Below are 20,820 nucleotides of genomic sequence, written 5' to 3'. Positions count from 1 at the left end.
TCTGAGAAGGTGATACTAAGAGATAGTTGCACTGCTCAGTTGCCATCTTTGCATGAAGAACTATAGAGATTTAAGGAGATTTCACCTCCTTACAGTCAAGATGAAACTGCTAAGTGATGATGCCTGGAGATTTGGACAGATAATACACAACTCTCTTTCTTGTTCATTTTCTAAATCATGGGTGGACAGTTCTTTGAACTCAAGTAATGCATGTAGTGACAGGTAGTGGGATACGTGCCATAAATGCATATTGCTACCTGCACTCCAAATATTAAGACATAAAGATGGGGAGGTTGAAATCTCCTTTCTCTGTACATTGATATTTAGGAATGGGATTCTTGGCTGCATGGAGTAAAAGCTTCTATTCTCTACCCAGTGCTCCCCATTAAGTGCACTGGGAAATGGAAGCAGTGAAATTGTTTCTCACGTTTACAATGATCCCCACTATGCATCAGACCAATAGTATTCTCCTCCTTCTCCAGCCCAATTGATGTTTGACTCTCATGGCTCTCAATGGGCCATATAGCGAGTGGCCAAGGGCCATATGTACTCATGAGCTGGTGATTTAAAACTAGAAGAATGATTGACATTCTGAACCAGTGTCTGTGATGGACTGGGTGAAAAAAACCCTGAAGCATAATCTAGATAAGATAGAGGTTTAACACACGGGGCTTTTTGCAGCTCAGATCCAGGGTGACTCCTGGTTCAGCTATGTGAATTCACGTCGTAACATGAATGTTTTATCACACCTGGTTGGCCTTCCGTTGCCCTTCCAAATTGAGGGGGAATTGAATCCAAGGCAAGTCACAAGATGCGGATTCATGCAAAGCGGAGTGAGTGCACATTGTATTACCTCACCGGTGCATACCATATGGATTCAACAATTCGAATTGGGACACTTGCACATGCTCAGTGGGTTCTGAATGTGTCCTCCTTCCCTGCCTCCTCCTTAGCTGTCATCCTTCATCAGGCTGAAGGAGCAGTCAGGGGGTGATGGGATAGGTTGCAGGGGGTCACTGGAGCCAGGATCCGGCTGAAGGAGCAGTCAGGGGATGATGGGTTAGGTCGCAGAGGGTCACTGGATCCCAGATCGGACAGAAGGAGCAGGCAGGGGATGATGGAATAAGTCACAGAGGGTCACTGGGGCCAGGATCGGGTTTAAGGAGCAGGCAGGGGATGATGGGATAGGTTACAGGGTGGCAGAGAGGACGAGATGGGGATGCAGGAGCAGTCAGGGGATGATGGGATGGGTGGCAGAGAGGACGAGATGGCATGAAGGAGGAGGAGGGGGATGAAGGAGCAGGACGCAGGTGGCCAAGGGGGGTGACATCGGAGTGATCTTCCACACCAGACCAGTTCGAAGTGAAATCAAAATGAGCTTGAAAGCGAATTCTGTGAATTCACTTTTTTTCCGATTTCACCAAAATGAGGGGTCACTTTGGAATCACTGCAGAAGTGCCACGGAAGGTACGCCCATAGAAAGGAATCTCATCTGATAACACATTCACATTATGATGTGAATCCGCATCGTTGGACCCACAGTCACCCCAGATCTGAGCTGCAAAATCTCCAAAAAGCTCTGTGTGATAAACACTATAGAAATACTGGTCACTAACGATTCATAATGAAAATAAGGGCCTGTACTATATGAGAAAAAGAGAACTTAAATACCCTCATGTTATCAGATCTCAGGCTTAGGAAGCTAAGCAGGGTCAGCCCTGGTTACTACACAGATGGGAAACTGCCAATGAATGCCAAGTGCTGTAGACTATCTTTCAGAGGAAGGAAAAGGCAAAGCCACCACTGAGTATTCATTGACTAAGAAAAGCCTATGAAATTCATGGAGTAACCAGAAGTCAATAGGCAACTTGAAGGCACAAACACACATGCTATATGAGAAGCACTTCTCTTGAAAGCATTAAATTTTTCATTTAGGATGCTCTTGGCTCCCAGATAGTAGTGATGGAGTGTTTTGTCTACTAGTTTAACCTGTATTCCAGCTGTATCCTTTCAGACTTAGGAACACCATTCTCCCACAGGTCCATTTGGCTGCTTCATTGCTCAGTTTTAGGCAGCTGGGTAAAGACTTGAGTGTTTTGACAAACCTCATTAAGTCTGATTATTTGATTTAAGAATTGTTGCAGTATTAGAAACTGGACATGCCTCTCTTTATGTTTGGTGTTCTATGCCACTGCAGGTTTAAAAATTGATTAATCTCTGTGTGTTATGTTAGGTGCCTCAAGACAGAGTACAAACAAACAATCAAAAGACTGACTTTAAATTTCTTTCGAAATTCTTTCTCTTCTTTCTCCATCTTTTTGAATTTCTGGGAATCACGTTCATCTGATCTGGGTTTTCCAAAGTTTGGAAGCTTCATATTTATCCCTGAGCTAAACAAATTTCAAAACAAAAACAAACAAACAACAAAATTTCAGTATGCAGATGATCAGACAGTTTACAGTCAGATGCGAAATATTATTTGTGGCCAGAATCCTGTATCATCTACTAAGTTAAGTACAGTGGACTCTTGTTATAACCTGGGCTTTGGTTCCAAGATCCCCCGTGGATAACAAATACCGTGGATGCTCAAGTCCCATTAAATATGACATAGCAAAATGGTGTCCTGTATAAAAAATGGAAAATCAAGGTTTGATATTTGAAATTTATACTTTTTTTGAACATTTTCAAACCATGGATCCTTGAATCCGTGTATAAAAAATCCGTGTATAAGAAGGGCCAACCATATACTTACTTAAAATATACTTAACTCAGTAAACTCTCTTTATCTAACACACACATTCGAAAGCCTGATGGAAATACTATTCACCCACACTTCAATTGTTAGCAGAATGGATCTCCTCCTCCTCTTGCAGCTAATGTCCAGTAAAATAGATTTGGAGGAGAGTTATGATCATGGCTAAGTAGTCATGGGACTGTGAATAAGGCACATTTAAGTAACCATGGACCTTATCACACATGGGGGGGTGTTGCAGCTCAGATCCGCAGTCACTCCTGTTCTAGCAATGCAAAGTGTGATGTTTTTTCATACCAGATCCAGAGTCACTCCTCTCTAGCAATGCGGATTCAGGTTAAAACGTGATGTTTTTCCATACCTGGTTGCCTTTCTGTTGTCCTTCCTAAGTGAGGGGCAAGCGAAGTCAGTTTGATTCCAAGCAAGTCACGTGATGCGGACTCAAGCAAAGGGGAGTGAGTGCACATTGTATTACCACACCAGAGCATACTTTGAAGGTTCAATGATTCGAATCGGCAGCCTTGCACATGCTCAGTGGGGCTCTGGACGCTGTCCTCCTTCCCTGCCCCCTCCTTAGCTGTCATCCTTCATCGGGGTCTAGGAAAAGGCAGGGGATGATGGGATAGCTTGCTGGGGGTTCCTGGGGCCAGGATCAGGATGCAGGAGCAGTCAGGGGATGATGGGATAGCTCGCTGGGGGTCCCTGGGGCCAGGATCAGGATACAGGAGCAGTCAGGGGATGATGGGATAGGTCGCTGGGGGTTGCTGGAGCCAGGATCAGTATGCAGGAGCAGTCAGGGGATGATGGGATAGGTCGCTGGGGGTTCCTGGGGCCAGGATCAGGATGCAGGAGCAGTCAGGGGATGATGGGATAGCTTGCTGGGGGTTCCTGGGGCCAGGATCAGGATGCAGGAGCAGTCAGGGGATGATGGGATAGCTCACTGGGGGTCCCTGGGGCCAGGATCAGGATGCAGGAGCAGTCAGGGGATGATGGGATAGGTCTCTAGGGGTCCCTGGGGCCAGGATTGGGATGCAGGAGCAGTCAGGGGATGATGGGATAGCTCGCTGGGGGTTGCCGGAGCCAGGATTGGGATTTGCGTGAGTGTGTGTGTGTGTGTTTGCGTGAATGTGAATATACAGATATATGTGTGTGTGTGTGCGCGCATTTGCGTGAATGTGTTTTGCGATACGAGACAGGGTTAGGTGGCAGAGGGGGCAAGATGAGGATGCAGGAGCAGTCAGGGGATGATGGGTCAGGTGTCAGGGTGAAGGAGTGGAGCAGATCGGGGTCTAGGAGAAGGCAGGGGATGATGGGATTGGTGTCAGGGTGAAGGAGGGGAGCAGATCGGGGTCTGGGAGAAGGCAGGGGATGATGGGATTGGTATCAGGGTGAAGGAGTGGAGCAGATCAGGGTCTGGGAGAAGGCAGGGGATGATGAGATTGGTGTCAGGGTGAAGGAGGGGAGCAGATCAGGGTCTAGGAGAAGGCAAGGGATGATGGGATTGGTGTCAGGGTGAAGGAGGGGAGCAGATTGGGGTCTAGGAGAAGGCAGGGGATGATGGGATTGGTGTCAGGGTGAAGGAGTGGAGCAGATCGGGGTCTAGAAAAAGGCAGGGGGTGATGGGATTGGTGTCAGGGTGAAGGAGGGGAGCAGATCGGGGTCTAGGAGAAGGCAGGGGATGATGGGATTGGTGTCAGGGTGAAGGGGGGAGCAGATCGGGGTCTAGGAGAAGGCAGGGATGATGGGATTGGTGGGAGGCTGAAGGAGGGGAGCAGATTGGGGTCTAGGAGGACACAGGGAACGCAGGGGATGATGAGATCGGCTGGTTGGCAGAGAGGAGGAGATGGCATGAAGGAGGAGGAGGGGAATGATGGAGCAGGACGCAGGGGCCAAGGGGGGTGGCATCAGAGTGCTTTTCCACACCAGACCAAATCTTGGTGCAATCGAAGGGAGCCTGGAAGTGAATTCTGTGAAGTCACTTTATTCCCGGTTTTACTAAAATGAGGGGTGACTTCAGAAACACTGCTGAAGCAATTCGCAAGGGGCTCCCATAGAAATCAATGGCGTCTGATAAAACAGTCACTTTATGACATGAAACCGCATCATTGGAAGTGCAATCACTTTGGAAGTGAGCTGGAACTGAGCCACAAAACCACCAAAAAGCTCCGTGTGATATACCTCCATGTCACTATTCAGTCATGATTGTGGCACTGTTGTCATGATTGTAATTCCTCCCATCTTCAAAAGGTTCATTAGATAACATTACAGGAAGTTCTAATAATAACATAATGAATTAATAATAAAGTGATGGGTGGGAGAGCATGGCACCTTGTAACCTTTTCCAAGTAGACAGTTCGCCTGACCTGTTCCCCATTGTAGCTTATTCACAATGTGGTGTCTGCCATAGTCACACTGCTTCATCTCACTATACATCTGTTCACTCACCTCCACACTTACGTTTCTGCCTGCCTGCCTGGCAATATAAAGTCTTCCACCCACCCCAAAGTGTAATTGGTAGCAGTTTGATATAGTCCACTCACTGAATCCTCTTTCCAACATGCCCCAAATCAATGGAAGGTGAAACACATGCTATTAGGTGTCAATTCAGTTAACCCCCAACATTTCCTACCATTGGTTATACCAGCGGTTCTCAAACTTTTTATCCTTGTGATCTCCTTTACATTTTCATGCAGATGTTGTGTCTCCCTCAACACAGTATAAGAATAAAAATAGTTTGTTTGTTTAGTGTGCTTATTTTTATTCAAACATTCATGTATATTCATATTTTAACATTTTATATGGAAATATCTTTTCTCTTCCCCATTCTTCCCCCTTAGGCAGAGGCTCCAAGTGCTCTTCTTGCTCCCCCTCTCCCCTTGCACACAGCTCTGTTATAATTCTTCACTCACCTCATTTCTTTCGGTGGAGGAGGGAAGTCAGTTGGCTCTACATCATCGTAAACATCACTATCTCCTGAATCTAAAAGAAATATTTTTTGAAAACAAAAATCATCAGTCTGTAGCAGATTTTCTTGGCTGTGGCATGCCATAGCAATTATTTGCATTTATATAATAGTTTTTTTGTGATTTTTTGTGGGCATTTATATAATGTTTCTGAGATTAATGGCTTTGAATCATCTAAAGGGGTCAACATTTACTAAAATACTCTCAGGTCCATGTCTTGACCATGGCATAAAACACATGGGCAAAAAGCGCCACCTTTGGGCCGCATTGGGGGCATGGCATTTAGATGATACACGCACTGAATGCAGCCAGAAACTGTGCCAATGCTACAGCAAGCAAGAAGAACTAGGCAAAAAAGGAGTGGGTATAATCCACTCCTTCCAGTAGCCTGGTTGAGCACCTTGGCAGTGGCCCAGATCGGGACAGGGCCCATGTGGTTGCCATTGTCCCTGTATGATTGGGGCCAGTGCAGGGCTGGTATGGTCCTGGCATGGTCCTTTTGGCCTGTCTACTTCAGGCTTATATGAACTAAGGCTTATCTGTTCCTCTTCAATATATCAACTTACAGATGTTATGGATGTTACCATTCTGGGCTGGGTTAGGATCTAAACATTTTCAGAGGGGCATTAATAGATAGTGACAACCTCATCAAGGCCAAGGTCCTCCTAAAAGAGGAGGTTACTAAGAAATGGCTCCAAGAATTTAAAGAATTTGTTGAATTTTACATAGGTTGTTTGCTGTTTTATAACAGGGATAGGAACCCCCTAAAGTTTCTTCTGCTCTTATCTCCAGTCAGTGATCATAGATAAGAAGACATTTTTTAGGTTTTTATACTCAAAATATACTTCATAGATCTGAAGTATGGCTTGCAATGGGAAAAGCTATCACATGAAAATGAGCTGAACACTAAAATATTACCCACCTTTGATTTAGAAGAATGTTAAAGCTAACCCTGTCAATAAACATTATTATTCTCTGGCCAGTCCATGAAATGTGTCATGTATTCAGGATTGGGTCTAACCCAAGACATTTTGTGGCCTAAGGCAAAAGACAAAAAAGGAGCACTTCTCATCATGCCACAGATAAAAAACAAATAATCTGGCAGTAGACTCTTGAGTACTAAAAGAAGGACAGCATCTTTCATGTACTTAAAAGTAATTGGCTAACATAGGTGCTGCAGAGCAGGCCAGGTAACAAACACATCTCTGTCTTCTAACAGAAAGAGGACCATGGGTGAAGATCTCAGGAAGAATGGCTATGGAGAATATGTTCCTTGTGTTTCTAATATATTCTTCCTGAAATGACTACCTTATTCTACCTAATAGTATGGCCAGCCCTGATTTATTGTTTTTTTAAGTAGAAATATCAGGTACAAATAATCAGGACAGAAACCTCAGGATGTGGGTGGGTTAGCTCCTCAAAAATTCATGCACCCTGAACCAACTACAAGCATCCCTCAGTTAACAAAGCCTCTGACAGTGAAGCTGCATTTTACAAAGATTTTTTATGCCCCCAGCATTTCCTCCTTGTTCTCTGTCTAGCTAGAACTTCAGGGTTTTGAGTGGTTGTTTTTTTAGCCATATCAATATTTTGGAGGATGATGAAGATAATGACTGAAGAAATACATACTTTAAGTGCTGGGTTACAGCAGCATGTCTTCAGTAAGCAATGTAAGGAACAAAGACTAATATTGGAAAGAGTGGGGTTCTACTTTAGCCAATTCTATTGTGGCCATATGTATCTGCCTACAACAAGGAGGTTAAACAAAAATCCATCACTGTGTATGTGTGAACAGCAAAACAGTGAAAAAAGGGGAAAACAGGTAAGCTTGTCCCTCAATCCTCCTCCCCCAGTATGTTAAAAAAGTATTGATCTATAAATTTGGCCACCAAAATGGAAATTACACGAAATGTGAAGCCTGGTGAAAGAAAAAGTAATCTTTTGATGCATTTTGGAAGTAGCTTTCAAATGGTCTCTAGAAGGTTTGACATGTTTTTACCTATTCATGCAAGACTTACCTAACCTGTTTGTTTGATTTTACATGTGCACATTCTACGTTTTGAATATAATGTTCACTAAAACAGGCTGAATTGCTTTTCTTTTCTTTTCAGTGTAGGAACCTATCACTGTTCTTTCCATATTATTTCTGCCTGTGGTACCAAATTTTCATTTAAACATTTTTACTTCATTAAGTAGTGCAGTAAGTAGTTCATAGAAGCTCCTATTTTGTGTTAACAGAAGCTTCCCTCTCAAACAAAATAACAGGTAGATGGTTGGGATTTTCTATCTGACAATCCAGGCAAAAAACAAAGGAGAAAGAGGCATAGGTCAGGGAGGAAATGTTTTGTACAAAAGATAGTATCACCATGAGGTTTATAATAGCTCAGTCACAGTCTAGCAACAGCTGCATGTTTTGATCTCATTACTTACCTTTCCCTGTTTGCTTTGCTGAAGGACCCCTGTGAGGAAGTTAAATTAATAAATGAAATTGATCAACCATTTGTTATCATATGATCAGTTTTAATCCCACATTATGATTATGTGATCTGCCTATTTACAGTAAATATGCATAGTATGATCTACTGTTTCTTAATGTCTTATACTTCCCTTAGCATTATTTATTTCCTTCATCAAGGTCTGCATTTCTTCCAAAGCACTCAAGCCAGTGTACATGAGGATTTATCAGGCAGTGTCTTAACCCAGGTATTGACCTGTTCCAGACTAAACTAAAGAAGCAGTTTTTCCAAACTCTGATCCAGAGTGACACAGAATCCGAAAGGTTACTATATAGCCTGTCTTCTTCTTATGAGCCTTTGTGTCATATTTCAGTTTCTAAAAGAACTATGCTAGTATAAAATATCTTTGCTTGAGAATCGTGAACTTACTTGTATCCTTCTGAAACATTACATATATGCCATTATTACTATTGCTGTTGTTGTTGATCATCCACAGCACAAAAGAAAGGGGAAAAAAGCAGGAATCCACATATTAAATTTGTTAATACAGTAGACCTTTCATATTGGCAGGCTGCCAATCCACAGATTTGACTGCCTGTGAATCACCATCTCCTGTATTCAATGGCAGCACATGCACACGGATGTTCTGACATGTCTGCATGCATGTTGCTGCCGTTGAATAATATGGAACAGGTCTGTCCAAGTTTTTTGCCACGAATGGGAAAGGTGCACTGTAATATGTTTTCAAATATAGAAGGAATAAAAGAAAGGCAAAGATGAAAAGGGTTTTCCTGACAAAAATAAAACTATCTACTTGGCAGTCACTTCTGATTTTTATTTTTTTATTTTTTGCTGCAGCCCAGTACTTTGGACTGGCATCCACAAAAATCTCAAATGCACTACTTGTTAAAGGAGAAAATGCTGGGATGTCAAGAAGGATTCATAACATGCAAATACACCTGAAGTAGAAAGGGGGCAGTGAAGATACAAGCTCACAGGAAGGTGCAGCAAGATGTAGCAGATTTAGTGGAAAGGAAGTTTATTTTGAATAGAGTATTATGTATACTCACCAATCATCTTTGTGGGCTCCTTTAAAGCCATTATCTGGGTTAAATGGAGTCCCATATAAAAGGAACAGAATCCATTTCTGTTTTATGCCAGAAGTTACATTTACTATTCAGCCTTTCTAGGACAGGCACACAGGTCAAACTATTTCTTCATCTAGCTCAGTGTTGTCTACACTGACTCGCAATAGCACCCCAGGACCTTTGACAGAAATCCCTTGTCAAAAGATCTCTTTATAGATACCCTGCCCTCTGAGGCAACCATCTTGTTTTGCTTTGTGGTGAAACTGCCTCTGCTAATTTGTAGCTGTGACATAAGCCAAGAAGTAGTCAAGGATAGAACATGGCCCAGCTTTAAAGATGCTTTTGTAGCTGAGGTTATTTGATAAGTGGTTTGATTATGTCGCTGGTTAAGCTGCTGTGAGAATTGTTAGTAGTACAGGTTGAATATCTCTTATTCGAAATTCTTGCGACCAGAAATGTCTGGGAGTTTCAATTTTTTTGTGGGGGGATTTTAGAATTCATGTAGCACAGTAAGTTCTGTATTTACAAGGCTGGAGAGACACATGAGATTGGAGAGAGATGGAGCTGGAAAGAGAGACAAGGATCTCTGAAATGGAGGGACTCCAAGCATAGTGCTTGGTATGTCCATGCCTTCTACTGTTTCACACATCTTCACATCTCTTTCCAGCTGTGTCTCACTCCAGCTTTGTGTGACTTGTGGTTCTCTCCAGCTTTGCATCTATTCCAGCCTTCTAGAGGGGAAAAAAAATACAGAACAGATGTCCAGGGAGCCCACCAGCCAGCCAGCCACTTGCACTTTGTGTATGAATGAGCAAAAGTGCTGCAGCTGCCACCTCAAAATGACATGTTAGCACTCAAAAAGTTTCAGATTTTGGATCATTTCAGAATGCAGACTTTTGGATAAGGGATACTCGACCTATATATGATTAATGAGTATATTAGCTATTAGCTTTAGTGGATGTTTTTTATTTTCACAGCAGTCTCTTACGGGGGACTTCGATTATCTTCTGTCACACAGACTTTAGGTGTTGTTTCTCGCATGCTTTTCTTTTGGTAATCTTTTCCTTTCAAAATCTTCAAAATCCAGGAATCAGTCTTATCTTCGTCCTGTGACACAGACCTTTGGAGTATGTATGGAATTATCACATGGCAGAGGAAAGGCAACATGTTTGAAGAAAGGAATTCTGGTGTGTGCATTTAAAGGCTGTTAAATTCAGTGCATTTTTAAATATTAGTTAAATAAAATCCTCATGATCCTTAGTCTACATTACATATTTTAAGAGTAATGATGCTGGAATCTCCACGTATAACATAGCAAATTGAAATGCTATATGCTCAGCAGTATTTCTTGTTGCAAACACATTTTATTTATTTGATTTATATCTCCCTTTTCAAGGCAGTTGAGTGTCAATGTCATATATTCAGCTACACATAACTGAGCAAAGAGATCCAGACTTTTAAAAAATATGTATTTTAAAGATGTATGAATGACGCCTGCATTTCACCTGCTGTCTGTGAAAAACACTGGTGTAATAACAGCATATGTGTAGAATTTGATTAGTTAATACAGTGTAGATGCCCTGAGATGATTTAAGTGAATACATAAAACATGTAATTTGTGAAAGCAATAACACTGACATTTGGTAACAAAGGCATCATATTTGTCAACAAGGTATGTTTAGCTATGGCTCCCTATTGAATGCACACTGGATAGCAAATTAGGGATTGCTGCTATATAATCGTTAAACAGAAGTCTAAGTGGCTAATAACAGTAAAATCCTTCACTCTTACAAAATATAACAAAAGGATTTCAAGTTGCCTTGCATCTCTTGAAAACAATTTGCACAACTATCTTACATACTCTGATGGAAGTACAGTTGTATCCAAAGAGCCTTCACCCCAAGGGAAAGTGCTTTGGGTTGAGTTTACTAAGGCTTACTTGCAAGTAAGTGTGCACAAAATTGCTGCTTTTGGCTTGAAACCCAGCCATAACTAAGAAGGTTTTAACAGCCATTAATTTCAGTGGAACTCCTCATTGAGGCACCAATGAAATCCAGTCATGCTGAATTCTTGTGGGTTATGGCCTAAATTTGAAGGAATGCAATAAAAGGGAAAAAATATCTTTAAAAACATGGTTACAAAATGACTAGGGATATACATTGGATCAGTGGTTCTCCGCCTCTGGTCCTCCAGATGTTTTAGACCTGTGCTCTCAGAAGTCTTAGCCAGTATGTTCAAAGTTCAGGAATTCTGGGAGTTGAAGTCCCAATAATCTGGACTCTCAAAATTTGAGAACCACTACTTTATATTACACATGTGCCTGGTAAAATTGGCAGAACTGACCCCAGTATTTTGGGGTTCCTTGGGCATAACAAACTCGTGGTGTTTTCATAATTTGGAAAGGTGGGATGGGCAATTAAAGAACCCTTTTAGACAGCATCAAGTCTTCTTAGAAACTCTATACAAAGTGGAAATGGTAGTACCATAAAGGTGATAGACCGAGTGTTGGTCTTGGGGCCCTGTTAAATGCCCAACTTTGCCACTTTCTGGAACCAGACCTATAAATTGGCACCAGTATGTAGATGTCTATAAGGATAAATATACTGTATATGGTCTGATTACTATTAACTGGGGTCTAAGGACTCAGATCTTAGCTATATTTGTGACACAAGAATATCTGTCCTTGCTGTGGCAATGAGCTTAAAACCACCTGGAGATTTGGACATATTAGTTTCCACTTACAATTGAAAAAGACATTGTAAAATGTAAGACTTGGATGTACTTCATAAGTACAACCATATGTAAAAAACACATAACAAAGTGACGGTGAAAACATATATAAAAATATTACTTTGACACCCTACTAATGGCTTCTTAACACCTTATTTTAAGCTAACTGGTTTTAAGAAATAATCCTCCATCAGCTGCTGCTTATTTTATATTTCATCCTTATTTATTTCATCATCATACGTACCTCGTTGGAACATCATCATCATCCTCAACACCATCATAGATATCAGGAGATGGAGGAGGTGGGAATCCCACTTGACGTTGAGAGGGGAAAAAACTGTTAAAACTAAGGTTCACTTTCTATAAACATAAACAAACCAGTCATGCAGCCAGAACATTTATATTTAGGGGAGCAATGTGGGGCTGAAAAAATAAAGAAAGAATTGCAGAACAGCCAAATTACGTAGCTTAAAATGTTTCAGGTTATTTGCAGGACACACTTATACATGTCTACTTAGAATTCAGTTCCAGAGAGTTTAGACCTAAGAAGGCCAGTCTTGTATTTGAATGACTATCAGAGCACATTTGAAAGGACCTGCTGTCTCACAGGTTCTCAGTTCTGTTCAAGTATTGAAAATGTTACTTTTTGGATTATATCAAATAAATAAATATGCTTCCCAGAATCTCCAAGCCATAATGGTAAGTAGCCATGTTGCATGGTGGATTCCTGGAGTTCCAGTTCAAAAATAAATAAATAATAACTTTGCCAAGTTGTGATTCCATGTCCATTTTTACTGAAAGGCAAGCAGAGGCTATAAAGTTTAGTGGAAACTAAGAAGTTCTAGAGAAAGACTGTTCAACAACCTCAAGGCCATGGATGCAAAAGGGGTAGAAGATAGTGGTATTCATGGAATGGTACCGATTCACAAGATATTTGTCTGTCCATCTTTAATGAGTTTTCAGGAGACAATGAGACAAAGTAGTCAGTGGGCACAAATGTCTGTGAAACATGGCAGTCCCCCACATCAAACAGCTAAAGAAGAAGTATAGATGGTAAGAAGCACAAAAAGGTGGTATATATTAGGCGAGCTTTATGATAATAGTTATTTGAAAGTCAAGAAATGTTTGGGGAAAATCCTAACCAAATAACCACTAGTGGTTCATGGTCTGAGTGGAAGGGAGGAATCTCTCAACCTACCATTTTGGTCAGACTGTCAACATGGCCACCTCTGAATGAAACTTGTTTTCTCTCTTCTGAAATTTTTTTAAGGCTAGTCAAAAGCTTTTACTTTGACAATATGTATATATTGGTTATAGGTGGGGTGGAACTTAACTTAAAATGCATCATGTTTCACTTATGAATAAAGCTATTTTATCCTTACATCTTTAGCAGAAATAGAAACGTTTCCGGATCAACTCGGTGTTGGGAGTGGAAACAGCATGAGATAACTGTAGCTTTTATTTTCTAATTTTGAAGTTGGTATTTATTTGGCCCTGATGTTAACAGAAGAGTTCTGCAAATGGATAACAAAATAGATATTGGAATGCTTTAGGGGATGAATCTGTAGTCTAGATAATAGCTAGCCTAATTGTTGCTGATGATGATTTTACACTCATGTCATTGTCCAACTCTGAGTTTCATTTCTTGGTTATGCCACTGTGATATAGCAGCTTGGGGACTGTCTGGGAAATTAATGGATAGATGGACAGACTGATAGAGAAGCAGACATATTTTAAGTTTTACATAGCAAGATGACAGTAAAAGAAAAACTTACTTCCTGTGGTACTCTGAGCTCCACTTTGACCATAAAAAGAAAAGAAGAAAATGTTTATGGTAAGAAATGCATACACACACTCACTTAGCAAATGCAGAAAAATTAGTTCTCTTGAAAATCAGTTATCTTCCATTTCATACATAGCCTCCCCCTGTCCCTGTTTGGCAGAGACATTACCAATTAATCCTCTGTCATCCCACATTTTCAGCTGATTTTAAGATGTCCCCTTTTCTCTTTCCTCCTCTTACTTTCCTCCTTGGTCCTCAATTTACTTTAACTGCTGCAGACAGAGTTCAAAGTTTAAAATAGGTAATACTCAATTCACTCCACAGGTGAGAGAGGGGAGGTGGAAAAATTTTCTTTTCCAGTGGTCATGGGCAAAAGCAAACTGCAGAAGCCTCTCCTGGCCTGTATGTTTTTTTCTCCTCATTAATTTCTTTTGCCATATTGATCACATTCTGATGTTCCTTGACCAAATATGTCCCAGTTTTCATTTATTTCATTTAATTTATTAGCAGAAAGCAGGGCAACAAGATTTATGTCCTGCCTTTCTTCTTATGCAAGACCTAAGGTAACCTGGTTGGATTTAAAATAGTGAAACCCACCCACATCTAGATCACAATACTCTGGGTGACTTTGAGCATTCTTTTCCTCCTCACCTTTCTCTCAGTCTAGCTTACCTCACAGCACAGTTGTATAGTTAAAGGGCAGGAAAATGATATACATGTCCCAGTACTTCTTGGAGATGCTTAGGTCCAAATTTAATGCAACAACATATATATTTGAAAAATAAAAAATAATTTCCCCTCTAGTAAGGAATAGGCTTGTTGAGCAACATTTTCCTCATCACTTTGTGTTTTAAGTGGTGGAGGAAAGAATAAAAAAACAGGCTGGAGCACAAGCCACACTAGAATTGGCAGCTGTAGTATTTGACTGCATAGGTATCCATCACCTCTTTCTACCTCTGCTGTACCTGCTGATACTGTCCTGGTCCCCAACATCATCATACACTTCTTGGTCACTGTCTTGCTGCCTTGGCTGAATGTTGATGGAGGGTCGTGGCTTCCTTTTTAGTGAGTCATAATCAATTTCAACCATAGTTGTTTTAATGTAGCCGTCTAAAACACAAAACATTGGATATCTAAGATAAGGGTATTTTATGTTGGAAGTTCACAGTGATTTGACCACACTGCATTTTAACAACAATGAAAGCAATACAAAGTTCAGCATAGCAGTAGAAGCCTAACTCTACCACTCAGAACACAGCTGATCTCATCTGATTTTAGAAAATTAAGCACAATTGGGCTCGACTATGGGTACATCTACATTGTAAAAATAATGCAGCTTGACACTACTTTAAGTGCTGTAGCTCCATCCAATGGGATCTTGGGATTTGTAATATTAAAAGGTCTTTAGCCTTCTCAGTCAAAGAGTGCTGGTGCCTTACAAAACTACAAACCCCAAGATTCTGTAAGATGGAGCCAAGGCAGTTAAAGTGGTGTCAAACAGGATTATTCTAAAGTGTAGATGCACCCAATGACTTGGATAGAGACCACCACGAGATATCAGAAACTACCACAAAGAATTCTACCCTGTAATACTTGAGCACCACTGCCAAAAAAAGCCTCTCCTAGGCCTGGCCCAAGAGAGCATAAATCATGATGGAAATCCCACGGCCCCCGGAAAGCATTTGGGGCAAAAATATTTTTTAACCAAGAAGGGGATCAGGGAGGTCAAAAGCATGATGGAAATGTCTTCCACACCCCTTAGAAGACATTTTTAACCCCAAGGAGACATATGCAGCCCATGGATCACACTTTACCCACCCCTGTCCTAGGGAAAAGTCAGGCTTAGTTTGAACAAGTTACTTCTGGAGACTGCAAAACTCAGAGTTTCTCTTTCGGTGCTGGTGGACTCCATAAAGAACAATGGCCCAAGACTGGAAAAGTTACCTTTTTGGTCCATGACTACTAGAATCTGCCAGTTATCATGGCCAGATTGCTTTTTGATGCTTTTAAGATGACTTATGACTATCTGTTGTAGTGTTTAAACTGTATGTCTTCACCAATATATGTTAATAAATAAACTCAAATGTTGGAAAGGGACAATGTACATTCAACATTCTTATTCCCAAGGAAACCAAACTGAAGTCAGCACTGCACCCCTGGAGAATCAAAGTGAGTATAACAGAATTTTAATAAATAAGCAAATAAATATTCAGAAGCTTGTATTCTGTCCTTGGTTTAAACTACATTCTTCAATCAGTGAGCGAACTTAGCTTTTGTGATCAGAAAAAATTATGTTCATTAAGTATTATCATAAATTGAGGTCACCTTATACTTTATACCTACAGGAGCCTCTTGTTCTTCCCAGCCATTTTCCTTCTGGATTGTCTGTGATGCGGATTATTTCAATTTCATCTCCTTGTTTGAATGACAGATCATTCTTCCCTCCTTTGAAGTCTGTGCAAGCTCGTGCCTGGTGAATGACTTCGATGGGACCCATCAGCTGCACAAAACAAGGATTGTGTGGAAATAAGCACCAGGCATCTAGCTGAGTTTCATTCTTAAATAAAACAATGAGCCTTCCTTTTCCTGTGCTCATGCACCTTCTCCTCCTCCTTTCCATAAGGAATTGACATTTCTATTTTTGAGTAATTTCCACTTGCTGCATCATTTAAGCCTGGACAAATTATTACCTTAAACCACAGTTCACAACAGTGGCTTTTCTCTCCCACACACATGTAACAACAATTTAGGGACAAGATTTTAAACTGGTTAATCTAAAAGCAGAAGCTTCCAATCTAATTTCCTCTTTCTGGCCATGATGGAGAAAAGAGGTGTATGCCTATGAACCTTATTTTGGAGAAGTGGAAATGGCTAGTTTTGGTCCTGTAACCTAAAGTGAACACAGTCAGTGCTTTTATACTGTTTTTTAAAAAATAGAATGATAAAGACAGTGGAGTCTGAAGCTTTGATCCTCTCCAGTAAGTTAATGATTATTCATTATTTTTCTTGTATGAACCAATCTTGCTAGTATTCAAAGCTGCAAAATTGATTTTTGAAAGAAAATAGAAATTACTTGTGTTGATAATTAATGGCCACTTACTTAATATGGGAAAAATCAAAATGAATTCTATTTGCAGACTAGATAGACAACTAAAAGCTTATGCTTCCTATATAAGATTCCCCAAAGATATAGACAATCAGATTATCATACGGGAGAGGAAAGCATTCTTCTCCCATTCTTAATTCATGTTAATCGCACAATTATCACACTCCCGTATGCTTATCCTGTACTTCTAGCATCTGTAAACAGTAATGGACCCATCACTGGTTATTAATGGCTAAAGAACAGTGTCTGTGTTTGAGTTATTCTTTGCATAACTTGCTAATACAGGTTGAGTATCCCTTATCCAAAAATCTGAAATCTGAAATGCTCCCAAATCCATTTTTTTAATGGGTGGCTGAGAGAGTGACACCTTTGCTTTCAGATGGATCAGTGTACACAAACATTGTTTCATGTACAAGATAATAAAAATATTGTATAAAATTACCTCCAGGCCACCTGTATAAAGTGTATATGAATCATAAATGAATTTCATGTTTATATTTAAGTCCCATCACCAAGATATCTCATTATGTATATGCAAATATTCCAAAATCTGAAAAAAAATCTAAAATTCAAAACATTCTGGTCCCAAGCATTTCAGATAAGGAATATTCAACCTTATGTGGTCTTACTTTGAACTTCTTTCTGATGTCTTGTTCTTTTTTTTCTTTTTCTTTTTGTTCTTTCTTCTCTTGGCCTGACTTTTTCCTTTCTCCCTTCTCCTCTTTCCTTTCATCCTCTCTAGCTGTAGGCCTGCAAAATGAAGAGAAAGAAGTTTGAATCAACAGACAAGCTAATAAATATCTCATCAGATATGAAAACCAAAATGCAGGTAAGGCAGTCCTCCAAATTTTGTGCTTTCAGTTTTGTGGCCCTATTTATAACTTGTGAAATCATTTGTTTGTGGATGGGACTCCATCCCTAGAGAGGCCAGGATGGCTCCATCCCTGCTAACCTTTCGATGGTCTTATGAAGTCAGGCCTTTTCAAGCTGCTAAAGGCTGGGATTTAAACACTGTACATTTTAAATTTTAAGGTATTTTTCACATGTTATATTTTAATTCATTACTATTTTAACTTTTCATAACTGTTTTAACTTTAGCTGCTTTGAGTCCCTATATTGGGAGAAAGGTGGGATATAAAATGATGATGATAAATATTTTCATTGTTTGTTTTCTTTTCGTGTGTGTGCGTGCTTGTATGCACATAGACACATGCATATTTGCTTAGCAGATTTCCTTACTCTCATCAGTTCATGGACATCATCTCTGGAGAGATTGGGGATATCTAGAAGCTTCCGTCATGGTAAGCTTGCTAAATCTTTCCACCCATCATTCTAGATGGTGATAAGAAATCTTGCTTTTTGATTTCAGAGCTTTTGCAACGAGTACTAATATTTCTCCCCCAACTCTTATAATTATATGGGACCCACATTTTCTCCACATACATATTTCATACCTCATGTCATTTATGTCTTCATAGGTTTCACCCTCACTGTTTTGACTCTATTTAAAAGGAAGAAAAAGATGTTTATTTGAATGAGAGAGAGAGAGAGAGAGACTATCCTGTTCAGTGGTAACAAGGCAATAATATATGACACTTTTTTCAGGTTTATACTCACTAATTGCTAGTTTGTGTTGCATATAGGTCTTTTAAGCATAATATACATTGCTTGGTTTTTCCCCACACTTTTCCCTTCCTGCTTCACTCTAACTAGCAGTCCTCTTTCCTCTTTATAGTGACAGAACTAGATACTGACTTTAGTCTGGATTCAACACCATGTAAAAATATGTGTGAATTGAGACAATCCTAGATAAATACCCACACATAAGACCAGCCTTTCCCAGATTGTTGTCCTCCAGATGGTGTGGATTTCAACTCCCATTAGCCTTAGACAACATGACCAATGCTTGTAGTCCCCCAAAAGCTGGTTGCGAAAGCCTATGCAAGACAGCAGCATAACAGCCAGCAGCAAAATAGACAGGCAATAATTCACATAAATAAATTAAGAAACCATGGTATTACCAAATAAACCACCAGCAAATAAACTGTGCTGTTCCCGAAAGACCTACAAATTAAAATGGTTTAAAACTGGCAATCAAAACATGGATGGCTATGTAGCAGGCACCAAACAAGCATCTATTACAGATTATATTCCAGAAAAGAAGTGTTAACTGTATGTTATGGTGTATTTATATATATAACGAACGGTAACACCTACCTCATCTGCATTTACACTTCCTGGTGGAATAGAAGGCAAAAAGTGATAGTTAACTTTCATTAATAGGAAAAGGCTGCTACTTAATTTAATATCCTCTGACTATAATTAAAGCACAATAACACTATAGATTGTTTTTTCAGCATGCCTTCCAGAACATCCTTCTCTAACCTCAAGATGTATTGGACTACTACCCTCATCCTTCTCAGACAACTGCAACTGGACCTACTGTCTCATGATAATGATGGGAGCTGCATTCCAACACATTTGAAGGACATTAGGTTGGGGAAACCAGATTTAGAACAAGAGTATTTTAATATGGAATAATTTTTATCTAATTCAAATACCGGTATTTGAATTAGTATTAGACATACTGCAATTATCTTGTATATTAATAGTTTGTATAATATGGAATTATAGCAGAAGGCTATGAATTGTGTCCTTGTTGTTGTAGTATTCAAATCCCAGTTTTAATGTTTGTACTTTTCTTCATTTACAAAAGTATATTTTGTACTTTTCTTCATTTATATGAGTATAAACAGTATATGGATAAAATACACAGAGGCCAAGAAAGAAGGAGGGTTAAGATTATAAAAATACTTTTTAAAATACTCTTTTTGTCAGAGTCAATGGCCTGAAACACATGGGCCAAATGAAACAGATGTTAGCTACATTCAGGGCATGGTGTTCAGATGACACATGCCCCAAATGCGGCTGGAAGCTGCGCTGATGCAGCACCATCCAGCAAAAACCAGGCCAAGAAGGAGCAGAAAGAATCCGCTCCTCCTGGTGGCCTGGTTAAGGACCACAGTGGCAGCCTGAATCAGGGCAAGGCACATGTGGTTGTTGTGGCCCTGGTGCAAACAGTGCCATTGTGGTGGGCCACAGTCCTTTTGGCCCATTTATTCAGGCCTTTGTTAACTGAGGTGTGCCTGTATACACTGAACAAGTTTCAGTCTGAATGTGGTTATTCCTCATGGCTTGAACATTTTTCAGGGCATTCAAATTCATAAGGTCATATTAATGAAGGCCACGTTCTTGCTTAGTAAAGAAAGAATAAATGCACCGCACAAAAAAGAGGACAAAAGATTTGCATAAACATGGATGTGCTGTAGGTACGGATGAAAATTTAGAAACAATTACTGCAATTTCAGTAGAAGTAATTCCATAATGGGATCTGGTGATGTGTGCCTGCCTCCTAAATATCAGTGTGTAGCTTTGACATTCTTCTGATGAAACTTGACTTGGGCAGGTCAACCATCTTCAAATAGAGAAAATATATCCAGCAGTAGCTGTGTTGGCCATACAGCAAAGCACAATAACATCCAAAATCCACAAAAGAGCAATAACCTTTATTGAACAATTAAAATGCACAAAATACATGATGAAAACTCTATACCTGAGGGAGGGTTGGGAGGAGAGAAGGACAGCATGACAAACACAAAATGACTAAGCCTACCCAGTGAGTACTGAATGCTGTCCATAGGTTTAAAGAAAACCAAACCCAACAACAACCAGAAAACAGAAGTGAACACATGGGATGGAAAAAGATTCTGCAAGAAGAGATGAATGGCTTGGGCAGCATCCACACTTCAGAAATAATCTAGTTTGACACTACTTTAACTGCCATGGCTCAGTGCTATGAAATCCTTGGATGTGTAGCTTGCTATGGCACCAATGCTCTATCACAGAGAAGGCTAAATGTTTCATAAAAATCCAAATCCCATT

The 20,820-nt window shown here is 40.2% G+C and overlaps 1 protein-coding gene across 3 annotated transcripts in view; it reads right to left on the bottom strand.

Annotated features, from left to right (window-relative positions):
- Positions 1-20,820, bottom strand: part of FYB1 (FYN binding protein 1) — a 96,093-nt gene that overhangs the window by 32,742 nt on the left and 42,531 nt on the right. For 2 of the 3 annotated variants that reach the window (XM_089496279.1, XM_089496287.1), the window contains 11 exons: positions 19,096-19,115; positions 18,333-18,379; positions 17,508-17,628; positions 16,116-16,272; positions 14,738-14,882; positions 13,765-13,787; positions 12,234-12,303; positions 10,248-10,379; positions 8,146-8,174; positions 5,662-5,731; positions 2,276-2,390 (listed from right to left, as the gene is read on the bottom strand). In XM_089496279.1, the coding sequence (XP_089352405.1) occupies positions 2,276-2,390; positions 5,662-5,731; positions 8,146-8,174; positions 10,248-10,379; positions 12,234-12,303; positions 13,765-13,787; positions 14,738-14,882; positions 16,116-16,272; positions 17,508-17,628; positions 18,333-18,379; positions 19,096-19,115 (929 nt within the window). The remainder of the gene's footprint in view (positions 1-2,275; positions 2,391-5,661; positions 5,732-8,145; positions 8,175-10,247; positions 10,380-12,233; positions 12,304-13,764; positions 13,788-14,737; positions 14,883-16,115; positions 16,273-17,507; positions 17,629-18,332; positions 18,380-19,095; positions 19,116-20,820) is intronic. The other variant, XM_089496294.1, reaches the window with a different exon arrangement.

The sequence above is a fragment of the Sceloporus occidentalis genome, unplaced genomic scaffold (genome assembly GCF_023333645.1).
Source record: "Sceloporus occidentalis isolate IW3139 unplaced genomic scaffold, rSceOcc1.0.p SCAF_1, whole genome shotgun sequence".
In the NCBI taxonomy this organism is placed as follows: Eukaryota; Metazoa; Chordata; class Lepidosauria; order Squamata; family Phrynosomatidae; genus Sceloporus; species Sceloporus occidentalis.
Note: the sequence above shows the minus strand (reverse complement) of the source record. Positions and strands in the feature narration are given on the sequence as shown.